The sequence below is a fragment of the Grammomys surdaster genome, unplaced genomic scaffold, assembly GCF_004785775.1.
Source record: "Grammomys surdaster isolate TR1022 unplaced genomic scaffold, NIH_TR_1.0 129, whole genome shotgun sequence".
Lineage (NCBI taxonomy): Eukaryota > Metazoa > Chordata > Mammalia > Rodentia > Muridae > Grammomys > Grammomys surdaster.
Window position 1 is genome coordinate 12,202,035 of NW_021604587.1, and position 25,242 is coordinate 12,227,276.

Below are 25,242 nucleotides of genomic sequence, written 5' to 3' on the forward strand. Positions count from 1 at the left end.
CTCCAGAATAGACTTGTATGTCTGCTTCATACATCTTTTCTTCTAAAACTGAGGAAGAAGATAAAGTATAATCTATCAAAGAAATCTTCATGCCAAGTCCATTGAGGCTGTGGCACACAGAGACTCCAAACATGCCTACCCTAGACTGGCTTATTGTCCAGACCATTGGTCAGTGTAGGTCACATGAGAAAAAGTCATCATCAATGGGAGAAGCAGCTGTATTCCACAGAGATCATTCAAGACAATAACAAAGGTTTAGAATGAAATTATCTAATCTATACAGCATGACAACCAAACTTCTAACTTTTGAAAATGGTATTGTGAAAACTAACTAAAATGATATAACTGAATGATTAAAAATAAATGTATCTTCTTGCTGCAAGCTACAATCTACTTATTTTCTCTTTGTCTTTCCCAGGTTTTTACATCATGTTTGGGAAGAAAAAGAAAAAGATTGAAATATCTGGCCCATCCAACTTTGAACACAGGGTTCATACTGGATTTGATCCACAAGAGCAGAAGTTTACTGGCCTTCCCCAGCAATGGCACAGTCTGTTAGCAGACACAGCAAACAGGCCCAAGCCCATGGTGGATCCATCATGCATCACACCCATCCAGCTGGCTCCCATGAAGGTATGCAAGGGTTCTGTCTTTGGGTCAATTTCAGTCCATGATCTGATTTGACCAAAGGAGCCAGCTTTATAAACTGTGTAACTTTTTAAAATGTCCCTATATTAACCACAGTTAATCTTCATTTGGCAGTACACAAGAAATTTAAACTTCAGATACTGGTTACTATAATATTAAGGTGTAAAATTAAGCTACAAATGAATTTTTATTTCTGTTAATAATCTCTATCTCCTCTGATAGTATCATCAATAGCTTCTAATCAAATATTTTATTGGACATATTTCTGTTGTCTTCTATTTGTTTTCAAAATATTTCCAGTCTTATATGATATAATAAGAGATTTTAATAGTAATAAATAATATCTATAGGTATATAAAACAATAACATGTATGTATAGATATATAAGGTTTATATAGTAAATATGTGTATCTTCACATTTATTTTCATTGTCTAAAAAAGAACTATTTCAAATATTAGCAAATAATTTCAGTCTTTGAATAGGCTAAATTTACTCACTCACTGTTGCCCTCCTGGTCACCTCCTTCCATAATCTATCCTCCATCCCCAGTCCCCCATCCCCTTCTCTTCTGTGCAGGTAGGGGCCCTGCTGGATATCCCTCTCACACTGGCACTTCAAGTCTCTGTGAAGCTAGCTGTGCAGACTTATTTATGCCAGTGCTTCTCAAGATACACCACAGATCAGAATCACCTAACAGGCTTTGATTAAACAGATGTTTAATTTAGGGTTTCTATTTCTATAAAGAGACACCATGGCCATAGCAACTCTTCTAAAGGAAAGCATTTAATTGGGGCTGGCTCACAGTTCTGAGGTTTTGTCCATTGGCATCATGGAATGCAGCAAGCATGGCAAGATGAAGGCAGACTTGGTGCTGGAGAAGAAGCTAAGAGTTCTACATCTGTGTCTCTAGGCAACAAGAAGAGGCAGTGACCTATTAGACCTAACTTGAACTTTTGGATCCTCAAAGCCCACTTCCAGTGATATGCTTCCTCCAACAAGGCCACACCTTCTAAAAGTGCCACTCCCTATGGGCCTATGGAGGCCATTTTATACAAACCATCACAATACAGATAGGAAGCACTACCTGTTTCTGATTCAGTAGAACTGATGTCCTGCTGCTGCTAAGGCTGGGAGTCTGAAGACAGACTTTGAGCACATTGACAGATTTTTATTTACATAGAACACACAATCAGTGTGATTTTATACTGTTAATAAATGTTCAAGATAACTAGAATTTTATCAGAATCTTAGATTTATGTTAAAAATTGATCTTCTTCGTCCCCAAGCCCCAAAAATATAGACTGATTGAAATCATCTGAGTAGTCAAAGGGAGGAATAATTTTAAACATTTGGCAAGAGCAGGAAATGTTGACCAGTGATATAGTCTGTGCTTAGCATGTGTGACACCCTGGGGTCTATTACTAATGTCTCTTCTTCCCACACCAAAACTGTTTTTACTTTCTACCCAACTTGTCTGTTCATAAAAACATCATAAGCAATATTACCCTAGTGTTCCTGAATTAGGTGCGATATATGTAAAGGGAAGGTTGAATGGTTACTGGTCTCAACCTTGGTCCTAAAGGGCTTAGTGCAACCCTCTTCCCTCTCAACATCACCTGGGAGATTCTAATTTAGTGTTTCTGGAATCCCCCAATGGTGTGCATTGACAACAAATTGATGCCCTGCTGAATAATGTGAACATCCTGTAAGTACCAATATTCCTGATGAACACAGTGGCATGTGCCTGTAATCCACACATTCAGAAGACAGAAATAAGAGAAGTGTAAGTTTCAGGCTAGCCTGGGCTACATAACAATCAATACTCTGCCTCAAAATTCAGTGGGAAAGCATTGTTTTCACTGGGCTAAAGCAAGTATAGCATGTTAATCCTTTCTCTTTATTACAGGCTGTAATTCACTGTAAGTGATGCAACAAAATGGAGAAAAATTGATAGGGAAGGGTCATCAGGACTTCCCATTCACATGAGCAATCAGCACTTCCTAATATTTTCTCCTGAATTCCTTTTAATAATGAATTAGGATTGTAGCAATTATTTTAAGTATTTTGGTGTATTTAGAATTTACTGCAATGCTGTACAGTATAACTATCTTTCAACATTTTTACTTAAAATTGAGATAAAAGTTCTGATTCATATAGAAAACTTGAGTTTAGTTTAAATTGTAACTTCTTATAACTTGCCCATTTTGCTAGAGAAGGACACTATAAAGTTTGTGCTATAACAGATTACAATTATCATGAACATATGTGTACCTGGTTCTCATAGTACAGTCTGGAACTCTTAGGTACCTGAGATTCTTTGAGTGTGCAAAATCAGACTGTGTTCATAGGAACTGAGAGTCATTTGGCATTTTCATTATGTACTGGGGCTACGTCAGGCTTTTCTAGAAAGCAACATATGTCATACCATCATGGTTTATGCCTAAAGTGTCATGAACTCTAGACTCCTATGCTTTAAAAGCTTCTTATTTTAATATATTATATGGTATGTAGTTTTTAATTCTTACATAAACTGAAGCCTTTTGGATCCTGAATAAATTTAGAGGCGATCCAAAACCAAAAAGTTTAAGCATAAACATTTCAGTCTCACATCAAATGTATTTTTGATTTCTGCAGTTTGATCCTCACGTGGTGCTCAGTTTGTTCTCTCTCTCTCTCTCTCTCTCTCTCTCTCTCTCTCTCTCTCTCTCTCTCTCTTTTGGTTTTTCGAGGCAGGGTTTCTCTGTGTAGCCCTGGCTGTCCTGGAACTCACTCGGTAGACCAGGCTGGCCTCGAACTCAGAAATCCGCCTGCCTCTGCCTCCCAAGTGCTGGGATTAAAGGCGTGCGCCACCACCGCCCGGCTTGTTCTCTTTTTAATTGTCCTGAAAAGAGAATTTTGTCTTCACTATTTGACTGTTAATGTTCAAGTTCCAAAAGATTACTGGATATAATATCCTATCAGATTTAATTTAATACAATTTATTTAACTTAAAAGTTTGGAGTCAAGTAATGCTTACATCCTTTATCTGATTTAGCTACCTTTTATACAACATGGCCCTTTTAGAGGATTGGTTTATTATTTATTTATGTATCTCTGTGTGAAAGAGTATATGCATATATGCACACATGCATGTGGATGCCCTTGGAGGTTACAAGGGTGTCATTTTCCCTAGAGGTGGAGTTACAGTCAGTTGTAAAAACACCCAACATGAGTACTAGGAATGAAAGAGGAGTAAGTTTCTTAACTTCTAAGCCATCTACCTAGCCCCTAACCTTCAAAGGCTCCTTTAATATACATCTATCTAATTTGTAATTTCAAAGATGTCATATGAGTGTGTTAATTCTTTGATAATCCTATACATTGTATTTTTATCACATTTGCTCTTTAATCCAAGATCCATTCTACCTCCATACCCACCCAACTTGGCCTTTTCTTTTTTTAAATCCATGGAATATATTGGTGCTTCCAAAATATTTTTGGATTTAAGTCCTGTTCTGAAGTTTGACTGATCTATTAAGGGTCATATCCTTTAAAAAAAATTCTCTCTCTCTCTCTCTCTCTCTCTCTCTCTCTCTCTCTCTCTCTCTCTCTCTCTCTCTCCCCTGGTCTGTCTGTCTCAACAGCAATTAATTGCCAATATCTCCTCAGCTAGGGGTTGTATTTCCCTCCTTGATGGGATTCCATCTGCCTTGATCTTGCTAAGGTCACAGTGACTGTCAGTTCATCTGTGCAAATCCCCTGTATTGTCCAGGAAACACTGTACCATATAGGCATTTACTGAGCCTTTCAGGGATGTGTAGAATGATAAAGAAGAAGCTTTTCTGTGGAGAGTTGAGAGATTTGCTATTTTGTGTCTGTAGTGATAAGATGTTGACTGTTCTTCAAACGTTTCTTTTTTGATTAATTTATTTGGTCACTTTATAACACGATCGCAGCCCCCTCCTTCCTCTCCTATGATTCCCTTCCTTTCTCCCACCCCTCTTTCCTTCCACCCTCCCTCTCCCCTCATTGGGTACCAACTCACACTGGCATATCAAGTGGCATCAATACTAAGAGAATCCTCTTCCTTACTGAGACCAGACTAGGTAGCTCAGCTAGGGGGAAAGTAAGAATTCCAGTAGAGGAAGAGAGACACCACCCCAGCCACAAAGCATTCAACCCAACATTTTCCCTGTCTACAAGATGAACAGGGGTAAAGATGGAGCAGAGATTGAAGGAATGACCAATCAATGACTGGCCTGACTTGAAACCCATCCCATGGGAGAGAGCCAACACTTGACACTATCAATGATACTCTGATATGTCTGCTATTATGATATGTCTGCTATATTTGTAGACAGTAACCTAGCATAACTCTCTCCTAAGATATCCAGCAGTGGATAGAAACAGGCAGAGACCCACAGCCAAACATTAGGCTGAGCTCACGAAGTCTTGCGGAAGAGTCAAGGGAAGCATTGAGGAAGCCAGCCGTATAGGTCAAGGACACTACAAGAAGAACTATAGAACCAACAATTCTGGGCCAATGTGGCCTCACAGAGACTGAACCACCAACCAAAGAGCATACATGGTCTGGACCTAGGCTTCCTATACATATGTAACAGATGAGCAGCTTTCATTTGGACCCAGTCTTCATTTGGGTCCCCTAATAATTGGAGAGTCTTTGAATCGGACTCTGTTGCTTGTCTTTGGATATCGTTCTCCTAGCTGGGTTAACAGCCTTCTCTTTATTCTGTGAAGGCTGAGGATTGTAGATAATGCCAGAGCCAAGCTGGCTCTCCTGTGCCTTCTCCATCTCTGCAATTGTCAGCATTTTATAACATTCCAAAGGTTGTCTCTCTTCCTTTCTGTATCTTTGACCTCTACCCACTGCATTAAAAATAACCTTAAGAAGACAAAACAGAAAAATGAAAAGAAGAGAATTTCCAGGTCTGGCTGCTCCATTCTCGGTGACCACTCTTGTTTTCCCCCTTGTTATAGTTTATGTCAGATTCTTCTAAAATAATGAATCCATTTCTATTCCTTTGTAATGCTCTTTCTCCTTGTTCATGATTCATTATTGCACACCAAGAGCCCAAATATTTTTACTTTGCCAACTTAGTCCCATTTTTGGGGGATTCTCCATTTGCCTTTAATATCTTTTGAAATGCATGTCCCTAAACTATAGGACAACTATATGCTTTCTAACATCAGAGGGGCTCTGTAGTTTCTAGTTTCTAAGAATATTCATTAAGAAATCAAACTGTAGCAGTTGTTTGTCACACTCTTCACTAAGTGAAACTGTGACAGTGAGGAATGGCCCAGGGAGACTTTTCTGACTTCCATGCCTGCTTCTTGCCCTATACTATGGTCCTCACACTACATATCAGTTTAACTAAGTGACTGCTCTCCTCATTTTCATTCTGTTGTTTTCCATACACCTCCTCTTAAAGCCAATAGATCCAATCTACTATAACTTACCTATTCTCTACTTCAATATAGTTTCAGCTCTGTCTTGTATATATCTTTCTCTACTATGATACAATGTTGGATATAGAAACATCTATTTTAGCTCATGAAACCTGATGCCTTAATGTTGACCCAGCTGGACTACATCTTTTCATTTCTGAATCTCCACATCGGTGGGTGAACATCATAGCTTATCTATCAATGAGTCCAGGGTAGTCTTAAAAATGGGAAATATTCACAGGCAGAAGGAAGAAGTGATCCAGACACCCTGTATCAAAACCAAGTGTAGTGAGTATAAAGAGTAAATAGACCACCTACAGGGGTGGTTCAGAGAGTGCCAGGGAGACTAGAAGGAGATGGTGTCAGAACCAGGAAAGCAGGGACCTGATAGCAGATATGCAGAGCATTCAGAATCTACAATTAAGAGTTTGGTGCCTGATATCCTCTATAGCTGAAGATTCTAGTCTTGCATCCAGAAATTGTTCTTTTAAAAAAATCAATTGATTCATTTAAAGATCAGATCAAATTTAAAGTTTACCTGCAATGTTGATATACTATAGAATCTTGTAGGCTAGGTGTGGGAGTCATCATTGAAAGTTGAAAAGTTGAAATTCAGGAAGTTCTTCCAGCTATCCAACTGCCAAAAGACTGCTGAAAAAACACACACACACACACACACACACACAAAACATCTCTTCCAGAATAAACAGTATACTTTTCACAAAGATAATTTCAGTGAAAAACAGAATGTAATTATAAAATAAAACTTATATGGAAATTTAACCATGTTTTTAAACTATTTGTAAAAATTCCACTTCAAAAGAACTACATCAGTGTTTGTCTATTTGATCAGAACCAGTCCACCCACCAGGAGGACAGATGGTTCATCTTCTGTCAAAATCTCTCATATTCTCCACTTTAAAAACCCAGTGAAGACAACAGACAGCCTCTCTCAGGCTTCCCCATCCCTTTTATTTCTCAAAACTTCCCACTGCAATTGAAAATATGTCTTTTCAACCAATTTGCCAGCATAAGGACTAGGGAAACACATATCTTGCATGCCAGAATAAGTACTGGGTAAGATGGACTTTTTTTTTCAAGTAGGGGGAGAAGACTATAAGCAAAGTCAAGGTCTTCATGCACATGATCTCTTCATGTCTGGGAAATGTCAACAATTTTCCACTTTATGATGAAGCTAGGCTTCAAAGTGTACACCCTGCAAACATATCTCCTCTCCTAAAAATCATTCCCCCTCTCTCTTTTCTCACCTCCCCTTATCCTTCTTCAGCCCTTGTCAGGAACCATCTAGGAGAGGCTATGGCTACCAGATGACTTTCCAGCTATGCCTAGGACACTGTTTTTGCATGATCTGTAATGGGTAAAATTCTGAATTCCAAGGCCTTCAGAAATCTCATCTCAGGATTGACTCTTACTGCTGACATACCTTTCCTGTCATTATTAAATTAGTCTAATAATTTCTTGGCATAAGCCCACCTTATTGGGCAGATTTTCTGCGATCAACAAAGATCCACTCCCTTGTAGTAACACTATGTAGACAAATTAATGATTTGATAATTCCGAATAATGATTTTATTGAATTCCTCAATTTATACAAGAAGTTTTGAGCCCTCTATAGAAAAAGCTGCAATGAGGGCTCTGTAATCCTTTAGGTGTCATGGGCTAATTGCACTACAATAGAAAGCAGGCTTAGACCAAATTACGATCAGGGAAAACATTCCTTGTAGGCTAGCTGTGAAACTATTATCTAATAACTAAAGATCATAAACTGGGAGTAAACAATTCAGTGTAGGTACAAGGATGGGAGATAAAATATTGATTGGATTTATCTATACAAAACTTTAAAATTTTAATGAGACACCAGGCAGATGATTTGCTTCTTGATAAAACAGTGCTAAGTATAAGAATTATTGTTTTAAACTTTTAATGAATTTGTGGAGCTAGTGACAGATAATGAATGTTTAATTAGATAATTAGTCTTAATGGAAACTCATGTAAACATTCCTGCTGTAACTTCTTGTTTGATTTATGATGAACTTTTGGAATGTTAACAACTTTGGAAAACCATGTGATCTATTCTCCTCAGAAAGTATAAATGCTACGGACAACAATAAGAGAGTGTCTTTTCCTTAGACAGGCTTTTTCTTACTCATAACGCTTCTTTCATTCAGAAATAAAAAGCTAGACACCTTTTCCTTCTATGAGCAATAAAGTTTGGAGACTATTTTTCATCCAGAATGATAATGTTTTTTTCTGCATTGATGCTTGCTCAGTGAAACCTGCTCTTGGGAGCTTTGACTCAATTCACTAAATACATATATTTATTTGTAATTATAGATGTGCGTTTGTAAGTATATAAGTCGATGACACAGAGAGTTGGGCCCAATAAGAACATATGTGTGTATGTGTATGAATATGTGCGCGTGTGCATATTTGTTTATGAAAACCTTTTTCTTTCTGCAAGTGTGACTTTCTTTTCTGGCTTCACAAAGAGTCAATAAGCTACAAGCCTGCTTCTTGCCTGGCCATCTAGAGGCAAGGCTTCAGGGAAAGAAAGAAATGACCTCTAACAATCCCTTATTTAATTCCCTGCTGCTGCCAGCAGTAATTAATTACCAAATGTATATCTGTCTGTTTATACATATGTACATTTAAGAGTTATAAGAGTTCAGAGTTTCTCCCTAGACATTCTTGCCACCGCCAGATAATTAAGTTTTGTTTCATCAGTAATACTGACTCCATAAATAGCCCATCACTGTCAATGGCTTGTCTGCTATCAGCATGACCCCAATCACCAATCCCCCAACACATGCACACACACACACACACACACACACACACACACATCCACTGCTTTTACAGAAAGAAGGAACTTGTGACAGGCAGGCTTCTGCCAATCCCTTCTTTCTTCCTTCCCTGTTTCTCTCTTCCTCACTGAACTCTTAAAGTTAGAAAGTACAGCCTAAGTTCAGTTCCATATAATTACTCATAAGAAGTTGTAACTGCCGTCTTTCTTTGCATAAGTACTCTGTAGTATCTTACTTAAGCCATCTTAAAATTTCCTAGGTTTGAATAACCAAATTCAAATGGCCTTATTGTTACTAGTAAATAAAAGCTGCCATTTTCAGAGTGACTATACTCAGGGAAAGCATCACTGGAGGTAGTTGCCCTGTTTCCATGTTGAAAAGCATAGTAGGTTGACCAGTTATCTCCTGCAGGCTTCTTGGCAGGTTCATCCTGACATCAGTGTAACAATTGATCATAAACAGATTATGCCACAACCATAAATTAATGAGAGAACTTGGAAAAGTTAACTAGTTTTTCTTATTCCACAACTCTGGCATTTGGAAGGCAGCTTCCAGGTTCACAATAAAAACTGTAGCACTGAAAGACATCCCATGAAGAACAGTTGCCATTTCTCTCACCATCACAGTTTAGCATCTCCTGTCATTCTTAAGACCAAAGAAAACACACATGAATGTGGCATTCAGTGCAGTCATTGGCTACTTTAGGAAATCATTTATGGCAAAGAGGGTCAAGTCTATATCTGGGCACTACCTGATACAATCCAGTGCCTTTCTCAGCATTTCCCAGTGAAAGCCTTCAATCTCAACCCCAGAGAAGAAATGAAGGAGCTCACTATACCCCAACACAAAACATGCATTCTTACAACACTTAAAGCTGATTTCTTATTCAGCTCTGCTTACAGGTTAGAGGCTGATGTGGAAGAAAAGCAGACTTCAAGTCTATGGTGATCTGAAGCTTTGTTGCTCTATACTAGGGAACAGGCCTGACCAAAATGAATACCATTGGCAAACACTAGATGATGTTTATAGAGCACAAAATGTTCAATATTTATTATTTGTGGCATTCATGCAATGACTAATGAAGTATTGAGCCAGTAGTGAGGGGGAAGAAACCTTGACTGAATCCAAATCCACCCAATTTCTAAGTTGAATTATACTCTATATTCTCACAAGCTGCCTCCAGTTGCTCTGCAGTCTATCTCTCTTTGAGGTTTTTTTCTACAAAGGGTTAATAACTAATTTGTGTGTGTGCATCCCTCACAGTATTTGCTTTTGATAGGAAGATGATCAAAAAGAAAATTATAATTCCAACCATAGAAGTTTATGCTGTAATCTTAAATAAGTGAGGATCCTGATGGTATATTTTATCATGGGGAAATTTTCTAGTCTGTTTTGTATAACACAAGACTGATTGTCCTGGAGAAGTTAGCAAAAAATGGAGTGAAGTGTGCATGAATCAGAAATCCAGGTGACCACTCATGACCTTGACTATCAGAAGCTAAGAATGTAGATTCTATAGTTGCTTCACAGATACTATGTATGATTGACTAAATTACTAAACTAGAGCCTACATTTCTTTTGCCACAGCCTCATGATGGACCTTAAATTTAGGTTTGGCCATGGGGCTTTCACAGTCTCTGCCTTGATGTGAACACAAGTATGTCATGTGTAGCTAAGATTTCCATCCTGTATCATCTTAAGAGACCCATGCCCTGGAAAACTCAGTAACTCCTGGAGAGTAAGCATATTTGGTGCACATCAGGTCATACATACTACCTACATCCTTTTAACCTGAAGCAAAGCCCCTCTACCTACTACTCAGTTTGACACTGAGTATGAGGTATTTGTTATGTAGCTTTAAGAGATAATGGGCTGATACCATGTCTCACATAATTGTCAAATCATCCTTTGAAGTGGGCAAGTCTAAGTCTGTCTTTTAGGTGAAGAAATCAAGACTTAGAGAAATATAGAATATGAGCCAGGATTTGTTAGCTCATGACTGTCATCTCAATGCTTGGAAGGCTTATTCAGCAGGATTGCCATGCATTCAAGATCAGCCTAGAGTATACAGTAAGATCCTATCTCAATATATATCAGAAGTTTCATAGATGGCAACAAAAAAATAAAAACATACAAACAAAAGAACAAAACTGAATCAAGTCCCAAAACTATGTGACTCTAAAGCTCGTTCCTATAATCATCACACTCCCTAATTTCTGATAGTAAGAGTCTTAAAAAAAAAAAGTCTAAAAAGAAAGTAGTACATAGTGTTCTTAGATAAGGTATCATGATTTCTCATAAGATAATAAAAATCTATTGTAAAGGTGATACAGGTAAGGGATGCCTTTGACTCTACCATTTAGATGGTCTGGGTTTAACCTATGAACTTCAATCCATGAAAGAAAGAGTCGAATAAGGAAATCACTTTAAATACCAACTATCATCTCCTGTCCTGACAGCAGTAAGTCTTAGCTTTCTACATGCAACATGTGCAGGGCCTTTTGTGGGGACTTCTATTCATGCAACCCCATGTCCTCAAGTGATTCAGCAGAATATATAAGTAGCAAATGCTAATGAAAGTATTTGCCAAGAAGCAAATGAATAAACCTTCATATGCATACTGCTGGCTCTCCACCATGGCCTCCCTGCTCCCTGAACTAGCCATTCTTGAAGTTGCACATCAAATTTCACAATCACAAGCTCTTACCTAATGTAGAGCCCTAACAGCTGAACTTGCCAATGATAAGGCTATATATCTATGCCTCAATAGCTGGGAATTCTGTTTCAGCTGAAATATCACGGTAAACTTATTAACCTCAGCTCTACCCTCCTGGCAATAGGGGTATACTGAAAAGAATCCTCAATCTAAACTGAAAAAGCTATCCCTTTGCCTAGTCGCACTTGGAACCTGAGAGATCTAATTTTATCTCTCATTAAGCATCTTATGAAAATTGGGACACTAAGATAGCAACTATAGGCTGTTTGGGGAGAACTGTCAGATCCTCATTTTTATCAATTTGTCATGGATTCTTAAGAAAATTCCCTTCACTGTAGACTGTTTTCTATCGATAAAACTATTTATTTCAAACAGCATTTATTTCAAACAACTATTTATTTCTAAGCAGCATATTACTGTTCGACAGATCAAGAGAGGAAACTACTATTAAAAGGTTAATAAAAAAAGAAAAAAAACTGTTCCTGGCTATGCTGGTCTAAGTGTCTGCTACTAAACTCAGTATTACAAGAAACCTCTAATGGCTGATGCACTGGACTTTTGGGTTCTGAGAACTTAGACTCAGCTCTTTCAGGCAGGAACTCTGCATCTTCTTTTTATTAACACTCAGTTTCTTGAAAGATAATCCTGAACATTTTTAGAAGTGTGTTTGCTTTACAACCGGATTGGGAAGATGTATTAGAAGTCTCACTTTAAGGAAATACATAGAAACCCCAGCAAATAGGTAGGAAGACCTTCATCCCACTATTTTTTTTTTATCATGCCAGTTCTTGGTCTACATATACAAGGAACTTTCAGGGCCTGCTGGTTTGTGAGCATATCCTTGACAATTGTCCTACTTCCATGTTTAAAGATTTATTGTGTGTGCATGTCTTGTGTGCATGTGCTAATGTCATGTGCTAAGCCAGAAGAGGGAGTTGTCCCTTTAGAGATGAAGTTATAAGACACTGTGTACTGCCCAGCATGGATCATCTGCGATAGCAATACACACTGCTGAGTCATGTCTCTATCCCCGTGCCCTGCTTTCTATGCCTGAGTTGTGTTAGCTCCTTGATACCTGTAGACCATGAATGTGTTTACTGGGCTTCTGTTCTGTCTGTTTTCTATTCTTGGTCTTGAGGACAGAGTTTAAACACTATTTCTTTCTCTTTCTTAGTCCTACACAGAGATAGACTTCTGGTTGGATTTGCTCCTCATAAATGGTCTGATAAAGAAGATTCTAATTTCTGGTGTTACCCGTCTGCTGGGGCTACCATTTTCTTCCCATCCCTGTTTCCACTTATGTTTCCAACATTTTTTTCTCTGTGTCTGTATGGAAATGAGAATTATATTTGGGGTTTGTCTTACTCAAGATGTGTCAGAGAGTGCTAGAGTTTGTATTAGAATATGCTGCCTCTTAAATGGACCACCTGGAGACATCATTCAAATGCAGATATTTTAATTTAGTGAGTCTGGGGGAGCCTTTATAGTGAGCCTAGCTAGTGCCATCCTGCTAATCTACAAACAACTCTTGACAGAGATGCTTTAACTTATCTCAGAGCAGGATTTGGGACAGTTACAAAAGCTGGGTAAGCCTGTGCCTGTCTCTGTGAGGTGACGAGTTCAGTGCTGTGAAGGTGGGCTAGCAGTATATCTGGCTTTTACCCCCTCTCTCAGTTGTTAAATCAAAAGTATGACAAAAAATTTCCAATATTCTGGGGAAGGGGGTTAAAAAATGACTCCTGTTCAAGAAATACTAGTAAAGATGTTATTATTAAAGAGTCCTTTCAAACACTTGGACTCTACTAGCTTACTGATTGAATGTGCTGCATTACATTGGGCAACTCTTGTCTCCGTGCCTGACTTTTCCTCTGTACAATGATGTCTGTGTTAGATGCTCACAGGTGTACAGAGGTGTACTGTGAAAATGAAGTGATTACATATTCATGGTATGCTTAGAACTACATGCATATTGCTACCTAGAAGAAGGAGGAGGAGAAGGAGGAGGAGGAGGAGGAGGAGGAGGAGGAGGAGGAGGAGGAGGAGGAGGAGGAGGAGGAGAATCTGTGTTAGCCATGCACTGCTCCTTGAATTCGGGGAAAGTTGCTTTCTTCATCATTGTAACAGAACACCTGGTTAAAGTCAACTTAAGAGAGAAAGGGTCTGGAAGAATGTGGTTCATGTGGCAGTAGGCATAACACTGGAAGTGGTTTCAGGAAGCCATGATTTTGGAAGTGGGTTGGGCTGAGGTGCTCAGGAGGAAGCAAAGGAAAAGGCTGATGCTAGGCAGTGTTCTCCCAGTCTGGTCCTCTGCATGGGACCCAAGTCCATGAGATGATCCAATCCGCTTCCAGGGTGGGACTTCCTCCCCACTTAAATCTCTCTTGACACCCTCACAGTTATGCCCAGTGATGTACCTCACTAATGTCTTAGGTTTCTCTTCACCCGATCAAACTGACTACTGAAATTAAGCATCTTGAAGGCTACCTGCATTATCATGGTTTCTGTAAGTTCAGAGTCTAAGTGTGGCTTATGTGCCTTCTCTGTTCAGTGTCTCATAATGTAATCCATGAGACAACCAAGCTACATTTGCATCTGGAGGCTTAATGAGCAGAACCTACTTCCAAACATATTGATGTTACTGGTAGAATTATTTTCTAATTTTCTCTTCCATTTGCTTCTTAAGGCCACCATGAGAATAAGAGCTAGTTGGGTGGGTGGGTGTGTGTGTGTGGAGAGAGACAGAGAGAGAGAGAGAGAGAGAGAGAACAAAATTACAAAATTATATACTTAAAAGCTCATCTCCATTAAAATATAATGCTTGATAACCAGAAGAGTGGCAAAAAGCACACTGTGGAATTAACAGCCTGTCATCTTTATCATAGTAAATTTATAGCAAGCAAATTGTGGGCAAGCCTCAGGAGTTGCCCACAAAACATAGTAAGCCACCTAAAAGTGGAAATCAGTATGGAAGGGTCAACAAAAGAGCTGTCCTCTAAGCCTCCCGTATCTTCACATATACAAAATGCAGTCCTTCCAAGCCAATAATTCCAAAGACTCAGCCCATCGTCTCAAAGTCTAAACTCCCCATTAAGTTGGAATTTGGTGCCAATGGACTATATAGATGTGGTTTATTGAATACAGCTACTTATTGCAGTTCTCCATTGGTGGACATGTGAAACTAGAGTTATCTGCCCCCAGCATTTCTCAATACGCAACGGTAAGTAAGGCAAGCAGAGTAAGCAGCATAAACACTCTGACTCGGTATGAGAGGGCACCGTGAATGAAGGAGTTAGGGAGAACAGAAAGTTACAAGGGTCTATTTGTCAATGTCCATCCTCAACTCTCACCAGGAAAGTATTAAAATGTCCTTGATTAAAATATAAGGCATGGCAATGTTCCTCTGTGACTCTAGCAGTGCCCACTTAAATTTTCTTCCTCCTTTCTCATGAAGCTTAGCAAATAATTGTCACCAAAGTAGTTTTATCTGCCTGTCTTACACTGGCCATCACATTTGGAATGCCTGGGAGCCTGCTTTACTTCATACTGTCTGTACTTTTCATGTCAAACTAACAGTGTGTCTGGTGAAACTCTCTCTTAAGAGCTTTGGAGACTTTATGGACCCCACTCGGCTCAGTCTATTAATCAAAAGTCATATCCATAGAATTGCCCTTCTATGCTTTTACCTGCTGCTTAGTCTGCCTGATAAGTCTCTGGTTTTCCACTGTCTGGGACATACTCTTGAAAGGACTTCTTGTCTGATCTTCTTGATCTGAGTAAACCATGAGTTGAACAGTCATGCATTGAGTCTTTCCTCTGGTGTGTGCTGTCCAGAGAATGAATCACCAAGTTTTAGCATCTTGGCTGCCAGATGGAGAGCATCAGAAGGTTTGAGGCTATTGGATTCTTATTCCTTTCTAAATTTTTACTTAAAGAAAAAGTCCTTCCTTCAGTATATGTCTCCTCTAGCAGAAAGAAGAAATCAGTGCATCCTTCAATATTTTCTTTGAAATATCATTAATAATAGTGCTGTATTTATCTCATACAAGCTCTGCTCTCCACAAAACATCAGGAAACAGTTTCACTAAACACTACAAAACAGAACTCCTCATTCCAGCATGCTTCCAATTCCCCTTCGAGAGCATACTTAAAGTCCAGTTTCAGCTAATTGTCTGTTTCTAGTAATTTAGGGGATCTCTATCATGTTCATCAAATTTTCTCCATGTTTCTTCTACTGTCTGGTTACAATTCTTGTCACATTATTAGATTGAATTATGTCCCTCTTCAAAGGGGAAATAAAGCATTGCCTGGTGTTTCACAACTATGATCCCAGTAGGATTGCTGTGAGTTTGAAGCAACTATGAAAATTACAGATCAGAAATGTCTGCCTCTTCCTTGTTATATGGTGGATGGGCCACATTAGGATCTGGTGATTCATAAGGGGAAAAACAGTAATGAAGAAGACAAAGAAGGAAAGGAGGCAAGCAGGCAGGGAGGGAAGGAGGGAAAGAGGGAGGGAGAAGGGAGGGAGGGAGGGAGGGAGGGAGGAAAATGTCATTTAATTCTTGAGTGTAAAGTTGGAAATTTTTGATGCTGTTTCTAGCCTTAGTTATTAGGCCTATTTCTAGCCCCACCTGGCAGCTCCAGACACTAATTAGCCCAATTAGCTGGTCACACCTGCAGCCTTGACTGCTCTGGTTCTCCAATCCTATGATCTTCATAGTTTTGTCAGAGATTTGATATTATGAACAGAGAGCCTAAAACACGAACTGCTTTTTTTTTTTTAAATTATCAGTGACGCCTCACATTTTCACATTAACAAATAAAAACAAAGCCAAAGAATTGGAAGGCCTTACAAATTAACAACAACAACAGCAACAACAAGAAGACAGAAATTTTAAAAATGAGAGCGTTTGGGTCGGGGAAGGAGCAAAGACAAGTAAAAAACAATTCCAGATTTTTAAAAAGTGTGACTGGTTAAGTTTCTACAAAATCCTAGGCTCAGAGCTGTCCTTTGTCCCACTGAATAGCATGAATCAACAAGGGGAGCGGTTGCTGTTGCCTGCAATATGGGTGGAGGCCTTGTATTATAAGCAGCAGTTCAGATGGCAGCAGCTCATTCAAGGGGTCCTTGGTAGATCAGTGTTTTCCCAAATTTAGACTAGATCCACCCACCTGGTCAGATGATTGTGAGAATCAAGCCAAAAGTTTGGAGGAAGTGTGGGAGACATAGACATTTCAGTCATGGTGCTTGGCACTCAACTGATGCAACCAGCGGTTATGATCCTTGCTAAGATATGACTTAGGGTATGCCAATGATGGAGACTGATAACTAGCAGAAGATAATATTTTTATAAGATTGGACAAAAGTTAAATTTTCTGATATACTTTTCCTATGTTTTGCTTATTTCTATGGCAAAAACAAAACAACAACAACAACAAAACAGAACTCTATTTTTGCCAAGTTCCAAGAGAGGGATGATCAAGTCTCTCCTCCAATATTGGACATTTAAGATTTCTCTGGGAAGGTTTTGTTCTCTGAATCTGAGCGTTTTGTGCAGCACTGGGACGTGCCTTGACCAGCTATCACAGCATCATCTAGAGTGAAATTCCTGAGGCACAAAGCACATGCACTGTTCCAGTCTGCCCGGGCTGACTCACTTCATAGGCTTGCCATGCTTCATGTTATCTCTAATATCCGCAGTTCTTTCTCAGATTTCAAATTCATTATGGGATCTCCCATTCTGTAGATCGACAATTCAAATCCTTCACCAACTCTCCACCTCTGTTGAACAATTCCTGCTTTGTAAGACAGTGCTCCATGCATTTAACTGTAGATGTCCCCTGCTCTTGTATGCCTATCTCCCATGCTGGTTTCTTTTTGTCTTTTTAGTGTTATCTAAAGCCACATTCCTCCTTCTGATCAGGGCTTGAGCTCAGCCTATACACAGCATATGGTTGTTTGTAAAGTCATTTTGTTTTTGCTCAACCTGTCATTTATTGTAAGAATCCAGTACATTTATAGTTAGTATCATGACTCAGCTACTTGACTTTACATCTTCTACATTACTTAATTGCTTATGTGGTTATGTCCCCTTCTGCTTCCTTCTCTGGCTGGCTTGACCAGCTGTTTGTCATATCCATCCTTTCCTGTTACCTTCATGGTCCATTCTCCAATTCACTAACGCATCCTCTCCTTTCCTGTCCTTTTTACTAGACAGCTCCTTCCTTGTCTATATTTTATAAACAAACTCCCAATTCCCCAAGTAATATATCCTGTATCCTCCACTAAACACTGTATTTTCTCGCTATTCCCCAGTCCAATAAGATGAGACAATCTTTAAACCCTTCAGCCATCCCTCCTCTTCCCCTTGCTCACCCGGAAGCCAAGACTTTGGAAATATTGCTAAGGTTCTAACACCTCCAGCTCTTTGTTTAGATAAAATAATTGTATAACAATACCACTAAACTATTTCTATAATCTACATATAAAATAATCTTTAGAAATAAAAGCAAGGCATTGTGCTGTCAATCAACCTTAAAGCATTTTGTACTTTGTGACTGAAGCTAAATCAATATGTTAAGTGATCTGTCAATCAAAAAAATAGGAGAAAGGGCTGGAGGTGTAGTTCAGTGGTAGAGTACTTGCCTAGCATGTGAATGGTCCTGGGTTTAGTCCTTCGTACAGACAAAAGAGAGACAGACACAGAGAGAGATTTTCTCAAGTTTATATCCCTAGTGGCAGAGGCTAGGATGAGAACTTTTACGTGCGCTTCATCCATGAAATTCTCTCAAGAGGTACCATGACAGGGTGAATGAGGCAAAATACATTTGGAAGAATGTTTAAGACTAGATGAGTTTGTGGTTTCCATTAGAGTCTAACCTCAGGCTGATTGCTCAGCAAGCTTCTGTGTGTGAATTGTGCCAAGGACTTTGTCACACCTTAAGATAGCAAGTCTATCCTTATATTCCAAATTATTTATTTATCAATCATTGTCTGAAGCCACTCAGCAAAAGGACACCTTCTCAGGCTGTCTGAGAATTAGAGTCTCTTTCCCATAAGCAAGACAGTGACCACAATAATTTCAATGACTCCAACAAAACTCACATTGGAACTGACTCTAAATTATCAGCTAAATTATCAGGTGGTGCTAGCCACTTTGGAGTGATGCTGTAGAGACTCTCCCAGCAAGATCACCAACAGATTTATCTCCTCAAATTTGTACCTCTGGTCCCAGAGCCATAAAGTGAACACTGGTGTCTCTGTCTCTGTCTCTGTCTCTGTCTCTGTCTCTCTCTCTCTCTCTCTCTCTGTCTCTGTGTGTGTGTGTGTGTGTGTGACAGAGAGAGAGAGAGAGAGAGAGAGAGAGAAAGGGAGGAAGAGAGGGAGGAAGAGAGGGAGGAGAGAGAGAGGGAGATCAAATATGCCATGTTTGGCATTTCATTATATCAACAGAAAACTGTCCAAGACAATGGCAAGGAGCTGTGATTCATCAAGATTCAACCAGTAGGAAATGGGAAAGGGAAGACACCAGCAGTGTTCCCTGCAGGACTTCACTCCTTTAAAGCTTCAAGGTTTTAGATAATAGTCCCATTAATCTTTTCCGTCTTTTTCTTTTCCTGGAAGTTGGCAAGAGTTCCTATTCTTAGAGAGGGATACAGAACAAAGCAGGATTTTCTAGAGTGGAGACAAAGACATGCTTTTAGTCAGCTTAGTTTCATCCTGTAGGTGTGCCATCGTGTTGTTCAGATAATAGCCCACTGACATTCTTTATTTCCTGAACATATGGAAGAATTCTTTATTTTTAGAGTTAAGGAATTTTCCAGGCTATATGTTTGTTTGTTTTTTACATTTGTTTTTTGTTTTTCTTGTATTCAAATCATTCCTGTCCTAAATTCAATGAAGATTTTAAGGTACACACTGGAGTTTTCAGCTCAGAGAATTTAACATCAGTTATTTCTAAAATCACGTCCCCACCCACTCGCCAGTTCTCCTCCCCTCTGCACTCCTGTCTTTTCTATGCAGGCCTTTACCCCCCTCAGGATTCCCATCCTTTATATTTTTGTGCAGATTCTGAGTTATCTCTTTTAGTTCTCAAGTTCTAAGCACCATCCCAGCCTGCTCTTCATCCTTCCTCTCAAACTATCCACCCAGTCATCAGAGGCTCTGGCTGGTTTTTACAGGGAGCTGTTGTGTGACTCTCATGCTCCAACCTTTGGGGAGTATAGGTTTAATTTGTGCTTAGGCCTTTGTTGTTCTCTCTCTCTCTCTCTCTCTCTCTCTCTCTCTCTCTCTCTCCCTCCCTCTCTCCCTCCCTCCCTCCCCCTCTCTCTTGTTTCATTTAGTTCAGATAAAATATGTGCAGTCATATACAACATAGATACATTTCTGTCAGTAATGAACTGTGTATAGTCTGCTAATAACACACAAATGGATGTGGGTTGGCAGTGCAATCTAAGGCTGTGTAAACATGTTATATTTGTACGGTAGTAATCACCTAATGATTCTCACACTGCTACTGATGCCCAGGTCTATCTCTTTTCTCTATCCAAGACGTAGTTGTCCCACTATGAGAGGGTGACAGACTGGAATCCATACTTAGGAACTAGGGAACTGACACAGGCAGACAGCCTGTTGCCTCCTGAGACACAGAGGAAGCTCCATTACTGCTACTATCCCTGAGCATCAAGGACAAAGATACTTTTCAATTCTGTCTTAGCTCTATGCAGACAGAAAAAATAATGATTCCCAAATCCATTTTACTTCAGGTTGCTCTCACCGAAGCTTGTCCATGTTTTACCTGTGCACAGGTCAGTACAGGTGGAGCACAGACAAGTTCCCAGCCTTATCGGTGCTCAGATGTCTTCCATGCCAGACCTTGCCAATGTTTAATTCTCCAGGGCCTAGGAGGCCATTTGATCTTGATCAAGAGAGGTAGTTCCACCAGACTGAACATGAAGAAGTGTACCATGCTTGACTTATAATGATCTCAGAATCTTCTCCACTTTCAATGGCCTTTCTGGAAAGCCTTGAATTCAAATTTCCAGTTTTGTATTTCAGGTCACATTGTTTCAACACATGACTGCTATGTCCTGAGATCAGTGCTGAGTGCTAGGGAAACAGCAGTGAATGAATCAGACTTGAGCTCTTCCTTACAGAACCATTCATCCCAGAGGAGAAGGGCTCAAGGGTGTGGTCACAACTACACATGCAGAGTACAGAGAGGGGAACGGGAAGTGTGCAGGGATGGAAGTAACCTACTCCATTCGCATCCTCTCTCCCACCTCCTGCCATGTTATCCAAACTCTAAAGGCATCACTTTTGTTTTGAGACACTGTCTAATGGGTGCTTCAGAGGGAAGGTAACCACAATGATGAATAATCCAGAACTTAGGCCATTTGATGAATGGTTGAGAACACTGGTGATCTGTCAAAGACTCAGGAGTAGAAAGTATATAGGACAACTGGCTTCTAATGCTGAAGGACTTCCCCTTAGGAGCACCATCTTCAGCACCATCTAGAAATCTCCTGTGAACACAAACAAGAAGAGCCAAGTAGAGAAATCACAGATTCAGTGTCATACTCACCAGAGCAGAGTTGCTTTCTAGTATCTACCCCAGAATGCAGAGAGCACCCAGCCGTTAGGAACTGACACAGCTGCTCACATCAGAATCAACACAGCAAACAGGGGGGTGGGAAGAAGAAGTCAAAAAGAGAAGGGAATTTACAAAGTTTTCAAGATTTGGTGTCAGAGAGGACGAGCCACTCTTGAAGAAGCTGTCTAGAATAAGGCCAGAGCTTAGCAACTATCAGTTGTCTCCTCCAACTGAAAACAAAAAAAGAAGGATTGGATAGCTTTTCAGTTTTTCTTTCCCAAACCCTAGATGGGACTTGATTATCACCCAGCTTTTGTGGGGTTTGTTTGTTTGTTTGTTTGTTTGTTTTACTCTAAATCTCTTTGCTTCTATTTGCTCTAGTCCATCAAAATTAGAGCCATACCCAGGAATAGACTCTGGGAGGATACACCTTCCATCTTCTGAATCTCTTCTCAGAACCCTGACCCTGAAACACTGCTATGTTCACTCTCTAAGTTTCCCTTTAACCAGCTGTTGTACTCTCCTTAAGGACCTTGCTGTCAGCCAGTAGGTGCTCCATAAATAATGTCTGAACTGAAGTCCAGAACCAGGATACCTTGCTATATATATTAATGTTCACCTCAGCAATAAAACTGGGTAGAGCTTCCTAGCAGAGAAATGTACAAGCCACATAAAGTAGAGCTATGCATTTCAATTTGATTAACAATTTTAGCACATTAGGGAGGTGTCCTCTGACCTAATCTGATAGAGTCGCTAAATTTGTGAATTCCTTAAGCTATTCTGCCCTCTTCTGGTGTAACTGTCTCATTACAAGCATACACATCTCCCTATTCATTTTATAAATTCAGTTTAGATAATCTCTTCTTGTATATTCAACAACTTAGGGACACTGGTTTAACATTTAAACACCTCTTTAATGCTTGACAGTATAACTTTTGTTTTTTTGTTTTGGTTTGGTTTGGTTTGGTTTTTTATTTTTATCTATTTATTTTTCTTTTACTTATTTGTTCCCCTAGTTTGTTATTAATAATCATGATCATGCTGAGATTGTGAATGCTTGGATCCCTGTATCATCTCTGAAACTGAATAATTTTCTTGTTGTTCAGTTAAGGGCAATAGTTCCTGTTTATGATGCACATTGAAAAGCTAGCAGAGAATAATAAAGTTATGAGAGGGAAAAATCGCTTAATTCAGTTTTCCTGGGTCTCATCCTGAAAACCTCTGTGCTCACAGGTACCTAAGGAAGCCGAGATGCCATCTAGTGCTTGGGAAAGAAAATGCACTCAACCTTGTTTTTCCTCTTTGCAGGCTAGATTTCTCAAACCTATGCAAAGGTGCCACCTAGTGGCTGAGACAAGAATCACAGCTTTGCACCCAGCAGCTTTAGGAAGCTTGGGTGACACTCTTAGCACCTGTATGTTGTCATTTGGGGTATGGATACATTGCAGACTTAATTTGTTACTGCTTCCGCTTACAAATTAAAAGGAGTTTGCATTTTAATTAGCAAAGCTGATCCCATACTGAGATAAACAAATGTTATCCTCTCAACACTGAGTAATTGGTTGGCTTTTCCTTTCAAGTTATAATTTAACCTTTTCCACACTCTGTTGTGCCTCTCAGTCTCTTTGTGTCTGAATCACACACAAATTTAATTTCCTATAAAAAGGTCTCTGTTTTGGAAAAACCACAGATATCCTGACAGAGCTCCCAGTTAACAGCCTCTATCTATGCCTACCGCCATGATAGTGAACATCTTGAATATATAATCAGTTCTTGTGACCACAGACCCAACCAACCTCTAATCGAAGTGACAGACAATTTCCCAGAAGATGTTCTTGCCAAATTCCTGGCCTACTCAATACTGAACCAAAACACCTGTGGCTATGCAGTGGGGCTGACTGGAGCATAGGTTCTTAGTCTCCCATTTACTCCTCCAGCAAAAGATCTCTTCTAGGCAATTCCACAAACTATGGCACACTGGCCTAATGCACTCAGCTACCTTGGTAGGGAGAAAAACGCCTTAATGTAGTTTGTGGTTGGTGGTGGTTTGGTTTGATTGGGTTGGGTTGGGTTGGGTAGGGTTGGGTTGAGTTGGGTTAGGTTTGGGAGCTTTGTCTTGTTTTCATAGAACAATTTCTGGATCAGAGAAAATTTAGAAGGTACAGAGGGTCCACATATACTAACACCCCCTGCTCCAAACATGCACAGCTCCTCAATGCCAAAGCCTCAGCAGACTGACTCACTGATGCAGGAACACCAGCCATTGTCCTCAGGTGACACTGGAGTGATGCTCTTGGCCTTGAACATTACATGTGACTGCCAACAGAGACTTGAATCTACTGTTGGGTGGCACGGAGCAGTGTTACTGCCCTGGGTACTCCCTGTGCTCCAGGTCGCCATGCCTTCCTCCAGTTAATCCTGGAAATTATGAGTCTTTTTACTACTTGCATAGTTTTACCTCTTACAAATTGTTATAGGCTTTTACTCTTTATCATATATAACAATGATTCTCAACCTTCCTAGTACTTTAATACAGTCCCTCATATTGAGGTGACCCCAACCATAAAATTATTTCATTGCAATGTTACAACTGTAATTTTGATACTGTTATGAATCATAATGCAAATATCTGATATGCAGGATATCTGATATGCAACCCCCAAAGGGGTCACAACCCACAGCTACAATCTATTGTTTATTCACCTAGTTACATGGATTTTTGCTGTAATTTTGATCTGAATTATGCTACATCTGTAGATCAAGTTGAAATAAGAATATTAGATCATCTGATCCATGATCATGGAATATTTATTTATCTATTCAGTTCCTTTTTATATTTTTAATCAACATTTTTTACTTTGGAGCACAGGATCTTGTCTGTGTTTGTTAGACTTATACCTGTTAATTTCAATGAAGACGCTAATAGGAATGGTATTTTTGTTTTTAATTTTGAGCATCACTTATCCATTGCTGATACATGGACATCAACTGATGTTTTAAACAAGAAACAATATCATTTCTTTATTAACATTAGTCTGTTTAGTATTTCCTTATTATTAATTTTTAGTTACCATACAGAGTAATGGGTCTCATCATGAGATCTTACATAGCCCCTTATGCTTTCTCATGGTTCACTCTCCTCCCTTTTTCCCTCCCCATCCCGTTTCTTTCTTTCTACCAGGCTCCTCTTCTTCCCTCAGTTAGTCCTCCCTCTGTTTTCCTATTGCATGTATGCCATCACTCCCTCATTACCCATTCCCCTTAAGGTTTCTTCCTCTTCCCTCATGCCCCCCCTTCTGGGTTTTTGATGTGTAAATAAACTTATATAATCACACATAACATATATACCAATCCTCGCGCTGCAAAAAGTTTATTATTATATACTAATTTTAAACTCTGACTCACTTTAACTAGTCGTTATTGCAAAATTGGGTCAATTCTTTCTAATTTTGTACATAACTGATCGTGTCATCTTATAAAAAAGACAGTATTAATTCCTCCTTCTCAATTTGTAGCCTCCCTTATCCTTGTTTTATAAAGTTTTATTAACTGTAACTTCTAGTATAATCTTGAAAGGAATAGTAAGAAGGATCAATGTTTCCTTCTACTTTGCCATATCAGAGAAGCTTCTAGAATAATACCACCAAATGTAGTATAAATGATAGACTCTTCTTCATCTAATCTAGGAAGTTCTCTTCAATTTCTTTACTGTTGATGTGATCACATGACTTTCCTCTGTAGCCTGTTACATTAACAGCAGTGAAGTATGGGCTTAGTATTGCATTGCATCTTAATGCTTTGTGGTGTTCCTCTATGTTTCAGATTGCTAAATTTACTTTGTTTTCAAGTAAGGACATTTACAGCTGTGTTCATGAGACATATCTGTCTATAGATTTATTTTCTTGTAAAGACTTTCTTTAGGATTGGTATGGAGTGATGCTGGTCTTAAAGAATTCTCTGTATTTCTGTCTCCAGAATGAGGTGTTGAAGAATTAGTATGATATAGAGTGCTAT

At 39.3% G+C, this 25,242-nt stretch overlaps 1 protein-coding gene across 1 annotated transcript in view; it reads left to right on the forward strand.

Annotated features, from left to right (window-relative positions):
• The first annotated feature begins 429 nt into the window (after nt 1–429).
• Nucleotides 430–25,242, forward strand: part of Pak5 (p21 (RAC1) activated kinase 5) — a 90,626-nt gene continuing 65,813 nt past the window's right edge. Inside the window, exon 1 of the mRNA XM_028756324.1 lies at nt 430–633. Within this exon, the coding sequence (XP_028612157.1) occupies nt 430–633 (204 nt within the window). The remainder of the gene's footprint in view (nt 634–25,242) is intronic.